This window comes from Saprolegnia parasitica (genome assembly GCF_000151545.1).
Source record: "Saprolegnia parasitica CBS 223.65 unplaced genomic scaffold supercont2.135, whole genome shotgun sequence".
Lineage (NCBI taxonomy): Eukaryota > Oomycota > Saprolegniomycetes > Saprolegniales > Saprolegniaceae > Saprolegnia > Saprolegnia parasitica.
The window spans coordinates 41,566-57,262 of record NW_012156529.1 but is presented as its reverse complement, the minus strand read 5'-3'; the positions used below and the strand labels follow the sequence as shown (position 1 = coordinate 57,262).

The 15,697-nt window shown below is 56.6% G+C and overlaps 8 protein-coding genes across 8 annotated transcripts in view; 3 read left to right on the top strand and 5 right to left on the bottom strand.

Annotated features, from left to right (window-relative positions):
- Positions 1 to 16: 16 nt before the first annotated feature.
- SPRG_14613 (hypothetical protein) lies at positions 17 to 682 on the top strand (the record flags this gene model as incomplete). Its single annotated transcript, XM_012353785.1, has 1 exon — positions 17 to 682. One exon carries the CDS (start codon positions 17 to 19, stop codon positions 680 to 682), a length of 666 nt encoding a protein of 221 aa, XP_012209175.1.
- A 967-nt stretch (positions 683 to 1,649) lies between these two features.
- On the bottom strand, positions 1,650 to 3,539 carry SPRG_14612 (TKL protein kinase; the record flags this gene model as incomplete). The annotated part of the gene is made up of 4 exons (XM_012353784.1): positions 1,650 to 1,940; positions 1,993 to 2,387; positions 2,436 to 2,796; positions 2,861 to 3,539. The coding sequence occupies 4 exons, from the start codon at positions 3,537 to 3,539 to the stop codon at positions 1,693 to 1,695; spliced, it is 1,683 nt and encodes a 560-aa protein (XP_012209174.1). The 3' UTR covers positions 1,650 to 1,692.
- A 1,061-nt stretch (positions 3,540 to 4,600) lies between these two features.
- SPRG_14611 (hypothetical protein) lies at positions 4,601 to 4,968 on the bottom strand (the record flags this gene model as incomplete). The annotated part of the gene is made up of 1 exon (XM_012353783.1): positions 4,601 to 4,968. The coding sequence occupies exon 1, from the start codon at positions 4,955 to 4,957 to the stop codon at positions 4,601 to 4,603; it is 357 nt and encodes a 118-aa protein (XP_012209173.1). The 5' UTR covers positions 4,958 to 4,968.
- Positions 4,969 to 5,799: 831 nt separating this feature from the next.
- On the bottom strand, positions 5,800 to 7,380 carry SPRG_14610 (hypothetical protein; the record flags this gene model as incomplete). Its single annotated transcript, XM_012353782.1, has 2 exons — positions 5,800 to 6,106; positions 6,560 to 7,380. 2 exons carry the CDS (start codon positions 7,378 to 7,380, stop codon positions 5,800 to 5,802), a joined length of 1,128 nt encoding a protein of 375 aa, XP_012209172.1.
- A 798-nt stretch (positions 7,381 to 8,178) lies between these two features.
- On the bottom strand, positions 8,179 to 9,066 carry SPRG_14609 (hypothetical protein; the record flags this gene model as incomplete). Its single annotated transcript, XM_012353781.1, has 3 exons — positions 8,179 to 8,762; positions 8,807 to 8,984; positions 9,028 to 9,066. The coding sequence occupies 3 exons, from the start codon at positions 9,064 to 9,066 to the stop codon at positions 8,179 to 8,181; spliced, it is 801 nt and encodes a 266-aa protein (XP_012209171.1).
- A 1,441-nt stretch (positions 9,067 to 10,507) lies between these two features.
- SPRG_14608 (hypothetical protein) lies at positions 10,508 to 12,532 on the top strand (the record flags this gene model as incomplete). Its single annotated transcript, XM_012353780.1, has 3 exons — positions 10,508 to 11,803; positions 11,865 to 12,264; positions 12,330 to 12,532. Exons 1-3 carry the CDS (start codon positions 10,538 to 10,540, stop codon positions 12,530 to 12,532), a joined length of 1,869 nt encoding a protein of 622 aa, XP_012209170.1. The 5' UTR covers positions 10,508 to 10,537.
- A 475-nt stretch (positions 12,533 to 13,007) lies between these two features.
- On the top strand, positions 13,008 to 14,285 carry SPRG_14607 (hypothetical protein; the record flags this gene model as incomplete). Its single annotated transcript, XM_012353779.1, has 1 exon — positions 13,008 to 14,285. The coding sequence occupies one exon, from the start codon at positions 13,008 to 13,010 to the stop codon at positions 14,268 to 14,270; it is 1,263 nt and encodes a 420-aa protein (XP_012209169.1). The 3' UTR covers positions 14,271 to 14,285.
- Positions 14,286 to 14,850: 565 nt separating this feature from the next.
- Positions 14,851 to 15,697, bottom strand: part of SPRG_21437 (hypothetical protein) — a gene marked incomplete at both ends in the record, with an annotated part of 2,719 nt that continues 1,872 nt past the window's right edge. The window contains one exon of the mRNA XM_012353792.1: positions 14,851 to 15,682. Coding sequence (XP_012209182.1) covers positions 14,851 to 15,682 — 832 coding nt within the window. The remainder of the gene's footprint in view (positions 15,683 to 15,697) is intronic.

Genomic DNA, 15,697 nt, shown 5'->3' with positions numbered 1-15,697 from the left:
AAGTCGGCACTTGATCATGGACCGCGTGGCGTCCAACGGCCATGTCGGCGTGCTTGCCTTCCTCCACGAGATGGAGTGCAGCGGGATCTCGTCGGCGGCGCTGGAAGGCGCGATGAAGCACCACCATCTCGACACGATCGCGTTCCTCTTTAAGCACTTTCCGCACTTGGCGATCCCGGAGAAAGCCACGTTGTATGCAGCGCGCTATGGCCACCTCGGGCTTCTCCGGTATCTCGTCACGCAACGCCAAGCGCCATGCCCACCGCGCGTGATGGACGTCGCCGCGTACAAGGGCCACCGCCACATTGTCAAGTTCTTGCACAAGCAACAGACAGGCTGCACCACGATGGCGATGGACGCCGCCGCCTGCGCGGGCCACCTCGACATTGTCAAGTTTCTCCATTTCAACCGGACCGAAGGCTGCACGACCCTGGCATTTGACGCGGCCGCGGTCCACGGCAACCGACCGCTCCTCGACTTTCTCATCGAACACCGCCGCGAGGGCGGGTCGACGATGGCCATGGATGGCGCGGCGTATGAGGGCAACGAAGCCATGGTGCGCTTCTTGCATAAGCATCGACACGAAGGCTGCACGACGCGCGCCATCGACTTTGCCGCAGATCGAGGCCACTTGGGCATCGTCCAATTTCTCCTTGCGGAACGCTCCGAGGGGTTTACATAAAGCGGCATGATTTTCGCGGCCTCGTGCGACCGAAGCGAGGTCCTCGCGTGCCTCTTGGAGCACGACGTCACCAAGGCAAAGGCCGTCCAAGCGCTGAAAAAAGTCATCCCCCACGAGTGTTTTCGGGAGGAGGCGCTGCCGAAATTCAAGGCGGTGGGCTTTCCGCGCACCCAACATTTGATTCCTGAAACACTGGCAGACGACAACGACGCGACGGCGGCGGCACTTGCTCTCTACGACGACGACGACGAGGCCGACGACTCGGGCTACGAGTCGGACGAAATGTGGATGCTTCAGCGCGTGTACCATCCCATGCAAAACGATTAGATACAGAACGTGGTTCATTTAATGAAGCTCAACCGTGGGTAAAAGGTGCTTAATGTGTGGTTTTAGTTGGTGTAGGTTAATCGCCGCAATATGTACGATGTCTACCAACAATTTGGATGCATCCCATGCAAAACGAATAGAGACAGAACGTTGTTTCCATTTGCGGGTACGCGTGATCCTAGTTGAAGCCACAACAAAATGTGAGAATGTTCTTGGCCAACCACGGACACTGCCCTTGACTTGGCTGAAGTTTTACTCACTGGGTTTCCCTGCGTCGTTCCTACCATGCTTAAATGTGGCATTCCAAACGTATTAGTGGCATATGCCTAAAATAAGCTATATGGCAAATAACTTTAGCAGTGCTCAAGTTTCGAGCACGCGGTATAGCATTTCATGTTCTCCAAGGTGTCTACTATCAACAGACCAAGTATAAGCGAATCGAGTTTCGACTCCAATTTGCGAGCCCAGCGCTCTGGATCGCGAAAGGCGTATCTCGGATCATCTCGGATTGGCTTAAAAGATTTCTCGGACAGCCAATCAGAGGCTTGGAAATAAAATGTCGACTGCAGAACTGTGGGCGCAACGACGTTGGATGCCTGCACCCCATGCCTGCACCCGATGCAGGGCAAAAAGAATCTGTCTGGCCAAATAGAAAGTAATAATATTAGTCGTCGTCGTTTGGTCTACAACTGGATCTCTTTGAGCCTGACTGCGATTTCGTAGGCGGTGGGGCGATTGGCCGCGTCGTGGGCCAAGCACATGAGCGCAAGGTCTCGGATGGACGCGGGGCATGACGTCGAAAACTCGGGCCGCAGCGCACCGTTGAGAACGGCTCCGATGATGGCCGTGTCGACCAGCGGGAGGCCTGTTTTGGTATTTTTCACATTCTGGTACGGAATGTGGTGCGCGTCAAATTCTGAGAGCACCATCCCTACGCATCTCATCCTTGAGATCATTTGCGACACCATCAATAATCCATGTACCAAACGAGTAAATGTCGGCGGCGACGCTGTAGTAGCTGTCTTGGAGCACCTCGGGGGCCATCCATCGAAAGGTACCGACGCCCGTGGTCATGGTCGCGTGCGTGTCTTCGCGCGAGACCCCAAAATCAACGATTTTGGTGCCTTTTTTCGAGTCGAGAAGCACATTTCGGGACTTGAGATCACGATGAATAATGTTGAGCGAATGCAAGTACACCAGTGCATTGGCAATCGCTTGGATCGCAGCGAGTTTCTGGCTCCACGGATACGAGCTGGGTGAATGGTGCACCAAGTAGTCTTTGAGGTCGCCGAGGTTCATGAGTTCCATGATGCATTTGAGGTCCGACGGGCGATGCCACGTCGCACCGAGGACACGAACAATGTAAGGCGAGTCAAAGCTAGACAAAAAAGCGAAATGAGACAGGTAAAAAGTGATATGACAATACCTGGCCATAAGTGCAATCTCGTGCACAAAATCTTGAATGCCTTGGTTTGTCGCGCGGTTGGAGAGGAGCGTCTTGACCGCGACGGGTTGCGACTGGAACGAGGCTCGCCACACTTCAGCGTACGCGCCACAGCCAATGAGTTGCTCGAGCGACAAAAGCGAGCCGTCCAACGCGAGCTTGTAAATCGCGTCAAACGAGAGCGCCAATGACGCACTCTCGCCCTGGCTGTGACGCGATGTGGTACCCTGGGAGGTCGACGTGCCTTTGGATTTGGCAGCTTTGATGCGGCGCAAGAGGCAGAGACCGACGAGACCGACAAGAACGACGACGGCGGCCGTGCACACAAGGATGATGGTCGTGTCTACCGTCAAGAAAGTTGTCAACAAATGCCATCGCAAGACAAAACACATATAACAAGTACATACAGTTGGTCGCTTCGTCGGTCGATGTTGGGGTGGGTGGCGTTGATGGGCGCGGCGGTGGCACGAGCGTGGCTGGTGTCACCGTCGCATTGGTGACCCGTCGAAGGTCGTACGATAGAATGCGAGCGTCCCACGTCGCAAGCGCGTCTGCGTCGGCGGCAAACGACGTCGACTTGCCCGATTGGTCAGGTCCGTCGTACGCGACAAAGAGGTATCCCGGGGTGACCTTGATGGACATGACGGCGCGCGCCAGTGGCGAGTTGAACGTGGCCTTGCCGAGGTGCAGCGACCGCCGTTGCCCGGAAAAATTGCTCGCTTGGTAGACATTGACGACGTTTTGGAGGTTGTTGGGCGACAGCAAGAGGTCGTTCGTGGCGCTGCGAACCTTGAACGACAGGATGCGCGACAACCAAAGCGATCCGAGCGACGGCGCGTCTTCATCCCAGACCATGTAGTAGCCCTGAAACGCCGGTGCGTCGTAGCCCACGACCTCGTACCCTGGCGCGATACGCAACGACGCAATACCGAGCGACCACGGCAGGCTCGCGTTGCCGCTAAAGACGTCCAGGTCGAGCGACAAGCCGCTGTAGTTGGCCTCGAGGTAGATGGTCGCAATGGCCGCGGCGACGGGCGAGACAACGACCGCGAGCGAGAGGCCGACGACGACAACGGCGACGGCCATAGCAAGTTGCAAAATGCCTGCTTCTAGTCAGCGTGGATGAAGGACACGTCGTCGCCGTCGCTGTCTGCGATACGCTGCCAGCATTGGCCGCGACTCTGGCATCTCACGAAATGGAAAACGCAACCAGGTGGTCAACCCGATCCCATGACGAGCATTCTCCATACTGTCTCATTTTTGCGTGCGAGAGAGCGGTGCACAAGGCATCGGACTCCATGCATGTACATGTACGACATTCGAATAAGGTTCAAATGGGCGCATCTATGTTACCGAAGTCTATAATATGGACTACTGGAGAGAGTGCGGGCCCAATCAAAATGTCCACTGCTCTCTGCGGCAACAGATGGCTTGTACAGACAAAGCCCTTTCGCTACGCAGCAGCTGTGGATCTATCAGGGCATGCTATCAGGGATTGAATTGCGTGGGTGTAACTCGTGAGCTACCTAAATAGGGTATGGCGAGCGGCGCGCTCAAGACCATGCCCAATGTACAGCGGATTGAGACGAAATGGATAAATAGGCTGTAACGGCTGTTGCCGCGAAACCGTCGGCGTCGCGTTTCGTGACACAAAATTAAATCTCAAAATTAAATCTCAAAATTACGTCTTAATCTGAAATTGTGTCTTGGCACAACCCGGAGCTAAATACTGTACTCGTTGATATGTACTATATGTAGTACTTTGTAGAGACTAACTAGAAGTGACAAACGGCTATCGGTGGCATCAATGCGGTTCGCTGCCCTAGAGAGACGTTCCTCCATGGTCGCGACGGTCGTGTGACGCGTCGCATCTCATGTGCCCTTTGCTTCTGGCGCGTCATCGGTTCGACACGGCGAACGGACGATGCTACGAGGTCATCGATATACCGGTATCGTTCTGTGGCGCGACTCCAGGCAAGAACTTGCAGTGGTGCCGGATCCAGGAGGCTGCACAGGCTGGAGGTTCGATGGTTGATTTCGCAAGCCGGAGGTCCATTCGAGGGGCCCAACCGCCCTCGCGGTATAGAAAATGTGGACCGGCAAAGTGGGCAATGCATCTCACTGACTGCATCTTATGTTATCCCTCTCTACAAGAGACGAGCGAGGACAAGACTCAACACCAGCGGCATAGAGAAGTTTGGTGCAGACGCGGCTGGCATGCTACCGGGCTTGGCCGTCGTGCGGGATGGCGACGGCGTCACATTGCCGCCGCCGTTGTCACCGGGCGCAGCCGTGCTGGTCGGGATCGAGCGATCGTAGAAGCGCTGAGCGTACTCCTTGAAAGACCACGTACTGATCTCGGCCGTCGAGAACGAGAGCGAGTAAAATTGCACTTGGCACGGCGGCGTGATCGTGGCCCAGGCTGTCTTCTCGGTCGTGACGAGAGCCGCGCAGTCGGAACTGTCGAGAAACGCTGCAAACTGCATGTCCGTCAGCTTGACCATGGATGTACTGTTGTAGAGGTATATGTATTGGACAGGAATGCTGCCCACATCCATCGCACAACGCTCCGCGAGCCGCGTGCGCTCCCTCGCAACGGACCTAAAGGCGGCGGTCCTCTCGGCCTCCGTGCACGCTGCAGCGTCCACGCGCGGTGAGAGACAGAGCACTGCGAGTACCAGATAGAAAAACCAGCGCATCGTTTGCTCGTTTGAATACCGAAGTGCGCTTTGCGTTGGTCGGTGCGAGCCAGGGTGCGAGCGCATCTTCTTCAACTAGCTGGTTGTCACCGCGCTCGTTGATTGGCTAAAAATATTGGTTTCGTGTCGCTGGATTGGTGGACGACGAGGAAATCGAGGGCTGGGCTCTGTGGTCAGTGGTGCGTTCAGTCTTCGCTGCGGCGTGGTGTCCACCAAGTGATAGTGTATATTGTCGGTTGGCATGGTGACGCGTTGGACTATCTTGCAGTGCGTTTGTTTCACTATACCAACCGTCCACACTACCGTCCACGTTGCAAGCCAGGTGCCAAGGATGATCGATGCGGCAGACAACAGAGGGCATTGAATAAATAATGGAGCAGGCACGGTTGATGTACTGTAGTACGATGCACCAATCGATATCACTTGGAGAGGGCGAGAAGCTTCGAGGCGCGACGAACGGCTTCGATGTTGGGCAGATACAGTATCCAGAGAATTGTGTTTGCTCTCGCTGGTGTAGCAGGTTGTATAACTGACTTGGAGGAGCAGCTTCAAAACAGGAAAACATGCCATGCATTTGTGGTCGCCACCACGAAGCGCATGGGCGTGTCGTTATTGTTGAAGTGGGTCGTCTATTACAATAGATAAAACTATGCTAAATAAAATTGTCGGACTTTCTTCGTTGTGTGTACTCGGTTGAGGGGGAGGCAGGAGCGCGATCCGCGGGACGAGGTGACGTCGCGGCCACTCGTGTTGGGCGAGGAGCCGGAGACGTCGACGAAGAGCAGGTTGCTCGGGCTCTTGAACGAAGCTGTGGTGCAAGTGCAGTTGAGCGACGCGTGCCGCCTTGACGGCAATCGTCCATGGACTTGGCAGCGGTAGGTCGGCGCGAAAGACGCGATCGTTCCGGACTCGCCAGACGTTGAACCAGACGTCCATGGGCGTGTCGTCGTGGGCCTTCACAATTGACTCTTCAGATGAGCTCGACGAGCCCCTCCCGCGCACCCACTGCCCGGCGACGCAGTCACGACGACAGAGATGACCAGTTTCTGCATAGTCTCCGCACCCTTTGACCCTAAAGATACTATAGTAGCACACAACACGTTCCTAGACACAGCACACCCAGCGCCGCGTTCAAAAATGGTCCACTTGGTCACGACCATTCATGATCGCGACAACTATCTTCAACTAAAATCCCAAGCAGACATGGCGACAAGAGCGAGCAAGACGCTCGTTCGGTGTCGGGCAGCGGTCTTGACTATTCTCAAGAGCCCTGGCTGGGATGCATGGACCGACAACTTGAAAAATGCACATCTTCCATCATCCTCCAGATATGGCATCTACATTACACAAGCTGCGAGGGCAAGACTAAGCACGAACGAGAGTCCAGTGCGAGGTAGGGCCGAGGACCCCATCATGACCCCGGGTTTTGCCGTCGTGCGGGATGGCGACGGCGTCACATTGCCGCTGCTGCTGCCACCGGGTGGGGCATTCGTGGTCGGGATCGAGCGATCGTAGAAGCGCTGGGCGTACTCCTTGAAAGACCACGTACTGATCTCGGCCGTCGAGAATAAGAGCGAGTGGAATTGGAGTTGGCACGGCGGCGTGATCGTGGCCCACGCCTTTTTCTCGGTCGTGATTGCAGCCGCGCAGTCGGAACTGAGAAGAAACGCTGCAAACTGCGCGTCGGTGATCTTGGCCTTGAGCGTGCTGTTGTAGAGGTACTGGGTGGGAATGCTGCCCATGTCGATGGCACAGCGATCGAGAAGGCGCGTGCGCTCCTTGTCGACGGGCGTAAAGGCGGCGACGATGACACTGTCAGCGCACTCGCTCGTTGCTGGTATGGCCGTTTTTGGCGTTCGCGTCACTGGTGTCGATGATGGAAGAAGGGTGATCGTCGCGGCGAATTGCTCAAACGACACTCCTTGATACTGCGATGCGCACGGAAGCGAGCCCGTCGCCAATTGATACATGGCGAAGACCGTGTGGCAGTTGCCGCTCTTGAGAAAGGCGGTCACTTGCGCCGGCGTCATGGACGACGAGAGAAATTTCCCAGCGAGGAGGTCGGCGTGCGTGTAGCCCATGTCGTTGGCGCAGAGTGTAATCGCGTCTGTGATCGAGCCTGCGTATCGTGCGAGGGCGGCGGTGATCTCGACGTCCGTGCATTTTGCAGCGTCAACGCGCAGCGAGAGACACAGCGCTGCAAGAAGCAGGTAGCTATACCAGCGCATGGCTCGCTCCAAAGCAAAAGTGACGTCCCATGTTGCCTGTACGAGCGCATCTTCTTCAACAAGTAGCTTTCGGCCGTGACGGCGGTCATTGATTGGCTAAATTGATTCGGTCAGTGCCGTTGGATTCGTGGAGGACGAGGAATTGGACGTTTGGGCTCCGTGGTCAGTGGTGCGTCCAGGGCAGAGGGGCATCTGCGCCATAAATACGTGTCCACCATGTGGTACATATTGTCCATTGCCATGGCGACGCGTGTGACGATATCGCAGTGTGTGTGTTTCACTATATCAACCGTCGACGATTTTCCCATACCAGCGGTGGCAACGGCGAGGGACGATCGGGGCGAGGTCAACCGTGGGCCACAAATGGAGCAGGCACGGTAGCAGTAGGTCGATGCACCAATCAATCACGTGGAAAGGGCGACACGCTTCGAGGCGCGACGATCGGCTTCGATGGTGGACAGCAACTTGTTTTTCATCTCGAGTTTGCTTCAGCAGAATCTCGTTGGTGTATTCGTTTTCGCCAAGACCCAGCTCACGGAGCGAGTCGTCAAGGCCCTCATGTGGCCCTTCGGGAGTGGCCACCCGCACCCGCTGGCGACTAGAAAAGCGCAATTCGAGCCCTTGCGAGCGAGTAAACAAGACGGAGATTGCTCGTCTCAATTCCCTTGGCGAGTCTCTACGTCGGCATAACCTGGATTCATGCATCGACGTCATGACACACCCTGGCCAGCTCCAACGCTCCCCGCGCCTCGTTGACGAACATGGTGGAAAACGGTTCATACCCAAAGCAACGAAGCTTTAGCAACCCCATGCAGCCAAGGCAAGGACGACAAGAGCGCTCGTCGTTTCGTATCGTGCAGCGGTCGACTGGGCAACTGGCCGTGGCGCCGCGGTCGTGCTTGTACTGGTGCGTGGCACCTCGGTGGTGCTTCTCGGCGCCGGCGACGTCGTCGAGGGGATGCTACGTTCGTAGAAGCGCTCGGCGTACTCGGTAAATGTCCACGCGCTAATCTCTTTTGTCGTGAAGGCCAGCGCACCGTCGTAGAGGACGCAGGGCGGCTCGATTGCGCCCCACGCCTTCTTCTCGACCGCGATGGCCGCCGCGCAGTCGGAACTGGCTAAAAAGGCCGTAAACTGTGTGTCCGTGATTTTGTGCTTGAGCGTATTGTTGTAGAGGTACGCGACCGGGATGTCTCCCATGTCGATCGCACAGCGCGAGAGGAACCGCGATCGCTCGGCCTCAATGGCTGCAAATGCCGCTATGGCGCTTTGGTCGGTGCAGTTGGCCGTGCTGGGCTTGACCGTCGTGGGCGTCGTCGGGGTTGCGGCACTAGACGGGAGCAGCGTGGCGGCGTACTGCTCAAACGTGACGCCTTGGTAGCCTGTCGAGCATTCCATGTTGCTCGTGGCTTTTTTGATACAAAACGAAGAGTGCGCGGCAGTTGACGCTTTTCAGAAAGGCCGTGACCCGCGCCGGCGTCGTCGTCGACGGCGTGAAAAAAGTCGCCGTTGGCGATCGCAGCCGTCGAGTAGCCCACGTCGCTGCCGCAGAGCGCGAGGTTGAGCGCGAGCTCGGCCTTGTATGGCACGAGGGCCGCCGCCGTCTCGTCGTCAGTGCAGGCAGCGGCCTCGACGACCGGCGACGACCGGCGCGAGGCAGAGAAGCAGCAAGTGGACCCAACGCATGACGCAAAAGCGGATCTGACATTGCACGTTCTGGCCATGCCACGCTACTCGTTGAAGTTGACGTTGGATTTGACGGCATGTGATTGGCTAAAATGATGCCTTTTGCAAGTTGGATGGGGTGATTTGGTGCGCGGTGAGTGGGATCCAAACACGGCGATGGTGCATGGGCATAAATCCGTGTTGTGTCTCCAACTCAATGGTCCTGGTACACTTGTGTTTTTAATCGAACCACGTGTGGGAGGACTGCATCCGTCGGTCGATTATCTGGGTTCTTCATCGCTATAGAAAGACATGCCTGCCACTAATGCGTGGTAGCTTTTGCCGTAAGCTTCTTCGACGCGCGATGGCCATTTGTTCGATGCACGTCCTCGGCAATTTCTTGGAACGTTGTGGTCGACATGGTCGAAATCGTGCACGGAGATTTGCTATGGCTACTCGGTGCACTGAGGCGAGAGCCATTATTGCCCTAACGACTGGCCGCCACCGCGGGATGGATTTCTCCGTGCACAACGCACTCCCAACAACCAAGTGCAGGTGCCAACTCCGACACATTCAGGCGTAGCGCTATGTATGCAAAGTATTTTAGTTGGTTTGTGCTCATTTAATTTCAACGCGAACACATTAGACTGATTGATTGATTGATTGATTGATTGACGCCGCTTTTCTCCACGCGAGAAAGACCCGAGCGGTTGCTGCTCTTGAGACAGGCGTCGTGCTGGCAATTGGGCGGGATGGGCGGGACGACGAAACGCTATCAGAGGTGCAACCACCGCTCGCCATGATGTGGGCAAGAGACATCGTCCGTGCCAAGGGTACCCCTGGTCCGTGCAGCCAAGGAATCTTCAAGCTGCCAGAGTCTCGGCCATCTTCGTTGCACTGTGGTGACGGCGGTGCATCATTCTTGACACCATTGCCAGTGGCCACATAACTACGGGTCGTCTTACGCGCCGTTTCGAGATTTCGAGATGATGGGATCGCCATGACGAGATCGGCTCGTCTCAGGTGTCGACATTCATGGATGCAACACCGACATTGCAGGTCCTTCGTTGTCCAGAAAGGAAGACTCGTGCGTGGGTGTACATGCACTATAGAACGAATACGGCCCACGCAGTTTGGTAACACGTACTGGAAAAAGCCTCGACGTGCGCCAAAAAGAGATAGCAACCGTTTCAACTCATGCTGCACCCGATCCGTCGTTGAAACCAAAACACCCCTTCGCCTGTAAAATCAACTGGAAAGTTGTGTCCATCGCCACGTCCAAGCCTGAACGCGACGGCTGGTTCACGCCCGACGCGGTGCCTAGACGGCAGCCAATGATATATCGACATCGACCCGTCATGTTGCTCATGATATAAGTTAAAAAGTGCACGATGGTTTTGGATACGATAGATTTTCACAGCCATGAAACCGATGCGTGGAGAAACCTGTTTTCAAGGAGCGACACAACGCGACGACGCGTAAAGAGATCAGAATGCTGCCGCTGACGCCGGATGGTCCCACGTCGTACGGTGTCCGTGTCAAGCCACCGAGTGCGCGCTTGGCAACGCTTATGCGGCAGTTGGACCTACTCCTCGGTCTTGTCGTCGTTTTACTTGTTGCGATCGACACCGTCACCAACAACTGGGCCCTCAACGACTATATCGGTGACGCATACGCGTTCTTGACACCCATCGCGGCGGTCTCGCACGCGGTGGATCTCGAGGCCCAGTACAGCTTTCCAAGCACGAGTGGATTGGACGACTTGTCCAAAATCGGGTTTTGGATGGTCAACTACACCGTGCACGCGATGGTGACCAAGAGCTCGGATCTCTACTTCATCTCGGTCGGGTCGTTTCCGCTCTCGACTAGCATCGACCAGTGCGAGCTTCTAGTGGCCACGTACCCCTTTGACATTGCTGCGTCGTCGACCGCATACCTCGGTGTCGCTTCCAACACGGTGACGTACTACAAGGGCAGTGCGCTCTCCCACCTCTTCACAACCGAGATGATGGCCAATGCGAGTATGCAAGACGATGTGCTTCAGAGCCTCGGGTACGCACCGGGTCGCACGGGCACCGACCTGCGTCTCACCACTGGTATTCCGATCGCCAACCATTCGCGCCTCCAGCCGTCCCGCATTGATTTTTTCAAGCTGTTTCCAAAGAGCTTTTGTACCGGGTGCAGTCCAGTTCCAGAGCTCGGATTTGGCCATTGTCGCGCGACCATGCTGTACGACGACATGGCCAAGACGCTCCAGATTGTCAGCAGCGTCAACGACGTCGGGTCCGTCTACAAGGTCGGCTTGTTGTTGCCGCAGTCGGCGTTTTCGTCGGCGTCCCATTACATCAAAGCCATGGCGATCGTGTTTGCAGTCGGCGGGTATCTGGCGAGCCGTCGCACCGTCCAATGGGCCGATTTCGATAGTTCCAAAATCGACTCGATTGTGGCCAAGATGTTGCGGACCGTGTCACCCAAGTACTTTCCGTACCCGAGTTTGGCGCTCCGCTTCGACATGTTTTGCTACAATTCCGACTTGTTTGTCTTTTTGTTTGCGGCCGGCGTGCTTCTCGACATGGGCAACTGCCTCTATTTTCTGCGCGTCATGAATGTGTACAACTCGGACGCGCCGTCGTTTGGGTACATGCTACAAACGTATGCACTCACGATGCGTTTTCTGTGGATCAACTGCGCGGTCCTCAAGCTGCTCAAGATCGTCTGGAACCTTGTTTCGACCGCGTCGTACAATGGCGAAAGCTCGGTACTATTCAGTCGCACGTGATAGAGATACATGCGACATCTCAGCAAGAACTTCCGTGTAGATCATGGGGTACCTCAATTTTACAAGTGTCACGTCGCTGTATGCAAGTGCCATTATGCTCGCGTACGTCCCGCCGTACATTGAGTACACCAACAGCGTCAGCCATGACCTCAACCAGAAGATTCAGAGCCTCGATGCTATCCATGTCATCGCGTTTGAGAGCTTTTACCTCCGCGCCGTGCCCGCGGTCACGGTGCTCTTTGCCGTCAACCTCGGCGTTATCTTGGCGGCCGACCACCTTTTCTACTACAAGTCGTGGCAGCTCCTGGCCAAGAATTCGCTCGCGCGCCAAGCTCTCTTCAACAGCAGCTCCATCTTGTGCGACTACCTCAGCGGCATCGAGCCCGATCATGGCGCCGACAGCAAGGGCTCGCTGCTCGTCTGCAAGGCGCGTCGCCTCAGTACGCTGCAATGGTTTTTCATGAACCATGTTACATGTTTTGGGCTTCCCGAGAAGGAGCTCCAGGGAAAGAAAAAACGCATCAAACCTTGGTGCTCTCGTCGGCCACGACGGCCACCGGCTCGGAAGATTCGACAAGAGTCAACAAGTGCATGGTGGTGCAAGACGGCGACCGTAACGTGCACTTGCTCGACGCGCAGTTCGCGGATGTCACGCCCCTCGTGTACAATATCAAAATCCTCAAGGACACGACCGTCGTGCTGCACTAGGATATGATTGGATACAACAGAAAATTCGAAGCCGTTTGTACGTTTTTGATTGGCTGGTGGACTTTTCGAGCGAGGATCGATTTTCGAGCCTGCGTGACGATCGATGTGGCAGTCGCTCGTGGCGCGACGACGCTTGAAGCAACGACCGCCAACGTCTTTCGATGGAATAAGCTATAAGCATGCGAAGAGGCTTCTTCGCATGCGCCAACGCGGTTGGCGAGAACTTGGGCGCCGTTTGTTGGACGCCAACGCCACCCGAATTCTCCGCCGGCATGTCGGTGGACACGAATAGAGACACATCGGTACAGGCTCCATGGTACACAAATCCCATCCGGCACAGGTCGTCCCTCCTGCTATTATCGAGCGAGTTGCCCAGTACGTGTCGTCATCGACAGCATTGTTTACGCTGCTTCGCGCCGTGGGGGCTTCCCATTGGACGACACCGCTGCACTGCGCGATGTATCTTGCGACGTGTATGGCAGAAGACGCTCTATGGCCGCACGTCTCGCTCGATGACGTTGCCCGCGCACAGCCCGATGTACGATCCATTGCCGGGTTTTTGCGTTGGCACCCGTCGTGTCGCCTCGAGCAAGGCAGTCTGTCGCTGCTCACCCGCCTCCCACCTTCTTTGCAGCCACTGGAAACACTACTTCGATCGTCCGTGCGGCTGCAGCTGAACCTTGAGAGCGTGACCGTCTCGCAGGTACACCACGTGCTGCTGCACCATGGGCACCGTGTCCAGTCGCTCGTGCTATGTTTGAACGAGCCTCCCAATGTACCGCTGACGGCACTGACGCTGGGTCGATTGGCCACGGCGATTGGTCACTGCGTGCACGCGACCAAGTTGCATGTCCACGTCCACCACCCGCAATGGCGGGGCCGCGACATTGACCCGATCTTGCACCGCCTCCAAGACTCGAACGTTGTCGACTTTAAGCTGCACGCGACTTCGTACAGCGGCGATCTCTTGTCCGACAGTGGCAGCTACGCGCTCATCGCGTGGCTCTTTCAAGTGCCCGTGACGTCGTTTGCTTGGATCGACCCCGAGCCGTACCACAGCGCTGTACTCTCACCGGCCGCGACGCGGCTCGCCGCGGCCCTCGCGGCCTCCCGCACATTGCGAACCATTGACCTATCGCAGTCCAAAATGCTCTTGGAAGCATGTGTGCAACGACCACTGCCACGCACGCTGCGCACGCTCCGCATCGAGTACCCGCACGCGCCAACGTCGTACACGACGCAACTGAAAGCGCAGCTGGCGGCCGCTCGCATCACGTCGCTCGACCTGTCGTGGCACCCCAGCACAAGCGTGGTGACACTTCTCGGTCCTAACTTGGCGCAGCTCACGACGCTCAACTTGTCGCACTGCTACCTCATGATCCACGGTAGCCGCGCGGTTGGTCCGCTCCTCCCGACACTACGCGCGCTGCAGCACCTCATCTTGTCGGCCAACGATTTGTTTGACGACGGTATCACGGCCATCTTGCCGGGTCTCGTCGGCTGCAGCGCACTCGAGTCGCTGCGCTTGGATCGCAACCAGCTCACGGATCGAAGCTTGGCCGCGACCGTGAAGACGTGCCGCCTGTGCAAGCGACTCCGCCATATCGACTTGTCGGACAACCTGTACACGGACGAGACGGTGCTGCGACTGCACAAGAAGCCGACGGTCATCTCCCGTCTGTGTGCGATCAAGTGTCCCGATGCAAGCGCAATGATACCAACCGTAGCCGCTGGGTAACTCGGTGTCACAACGAACCTGTATGAGCTGTTGTCGTCATCGTTGAAGCGATTGGGTTGTGTTGTTGGAGCTATCACTCGGTGAGTGGGATGCGCCACAGGAAATGGATCTTTCCGTGCGCAGCTCATTCCCAACTCGCACGTGCAGGTGCCAACTCCCACGCATATTCCAGCGTGACGAATGCGAAATCTGATAGAGTTCGTTTTCGCTCATTTGATTTGAACGCGGAACATGTTGGATAGATAGATATCAAGTAGTAAATGTACGTCTGCAGTCTCGGTGTGCAATGAGACAAAGCCAGAGGCAATACCAGACAGGTTGAGGGAAAAGGTTGCGCGTACGTCGACCTACCACCATACAGTGAGGAACGCGTGTGATCGGACTTTGACGAGTTATTACCAAGGCTCATAATTTTATGGTTTTAATACTTGAATATCCTTTCTGTGGGCTCTCTCACTTCAACTATACTAGTACCGACAAATTCAAGACGGGAAATGTATATTAGCAGGCATTCCATACAAGAAACAGCAAGTTGGACGTAGACAGACTCGGGATACAGGGAAGCGCAGTCATGGATCAACTAGGCGTAGCACGCGCGCCGGGCCGAACCACCGGCCACAAACGTGCCCGAGACAGCGCTGCTCAAGGGCGTGAGGTTGGTCAAGACCGACTTGAGCCAGCATGTCTTGTCGTGGAGCACGAAACCGAGGCAGCCCGTGGTCTTGGTGCACGCATCACAGCACGTGTTGGTCTGGTCCTGGCGCGTGCCGTTGATGGCAAAGCTCACGATGTCGTTGCCGGGGTAGTTGACGCCGGTGGTGACGGCGCCGCAGACCTGCGACGTGGGCACTTGGAGGGGTGCCGTGCCGGCCATGGCGCCAACCATGGGGCCCGACCGCACCATCTTGTGCTTGAGCCAGCACAGGTTTGCGTGGGTGACAAAGCCGGCACAACTGTCGAGCGCCGAACATGCGTCGCAGCACTGGTTGGTCTGGTCTTGCGGCGAGCCCGTCACGGCAAAGTTCTTGATGTCGTTGAAGGCGTAGTCGACGTCCTGAACGAGGTTGCCGCAGGTGCCCGACGAGATTGCCGGCTGCACATACTGGCCAGAGAGTGCGGTCGGAAGCGCATTGGCCGCACCCAGCTTATGCTTGAGCCAACACGTGTTGCTGTAGACGATCCAGCCGACGCAGCTGATGGTGTTGGAGCACACCGTGCAGCACTTGTCGGTCTGGTCTTGCTCCGTGCCAGATACACCGAAGCTACGGATGTCGTTGCCGGGGTAGTCGGTGCCACGTGTGATCGCCGAGCAGGTGTCGGACGTCGGGAGCGGTGCAGCGTACGGTCCCAGGCGAGCGCCGGTCGGGAGCGGGCTGGCGTTAGCCATCTTGCTCTTGAGCCAGCACGTGCTGCTGTGGGTGATCCAG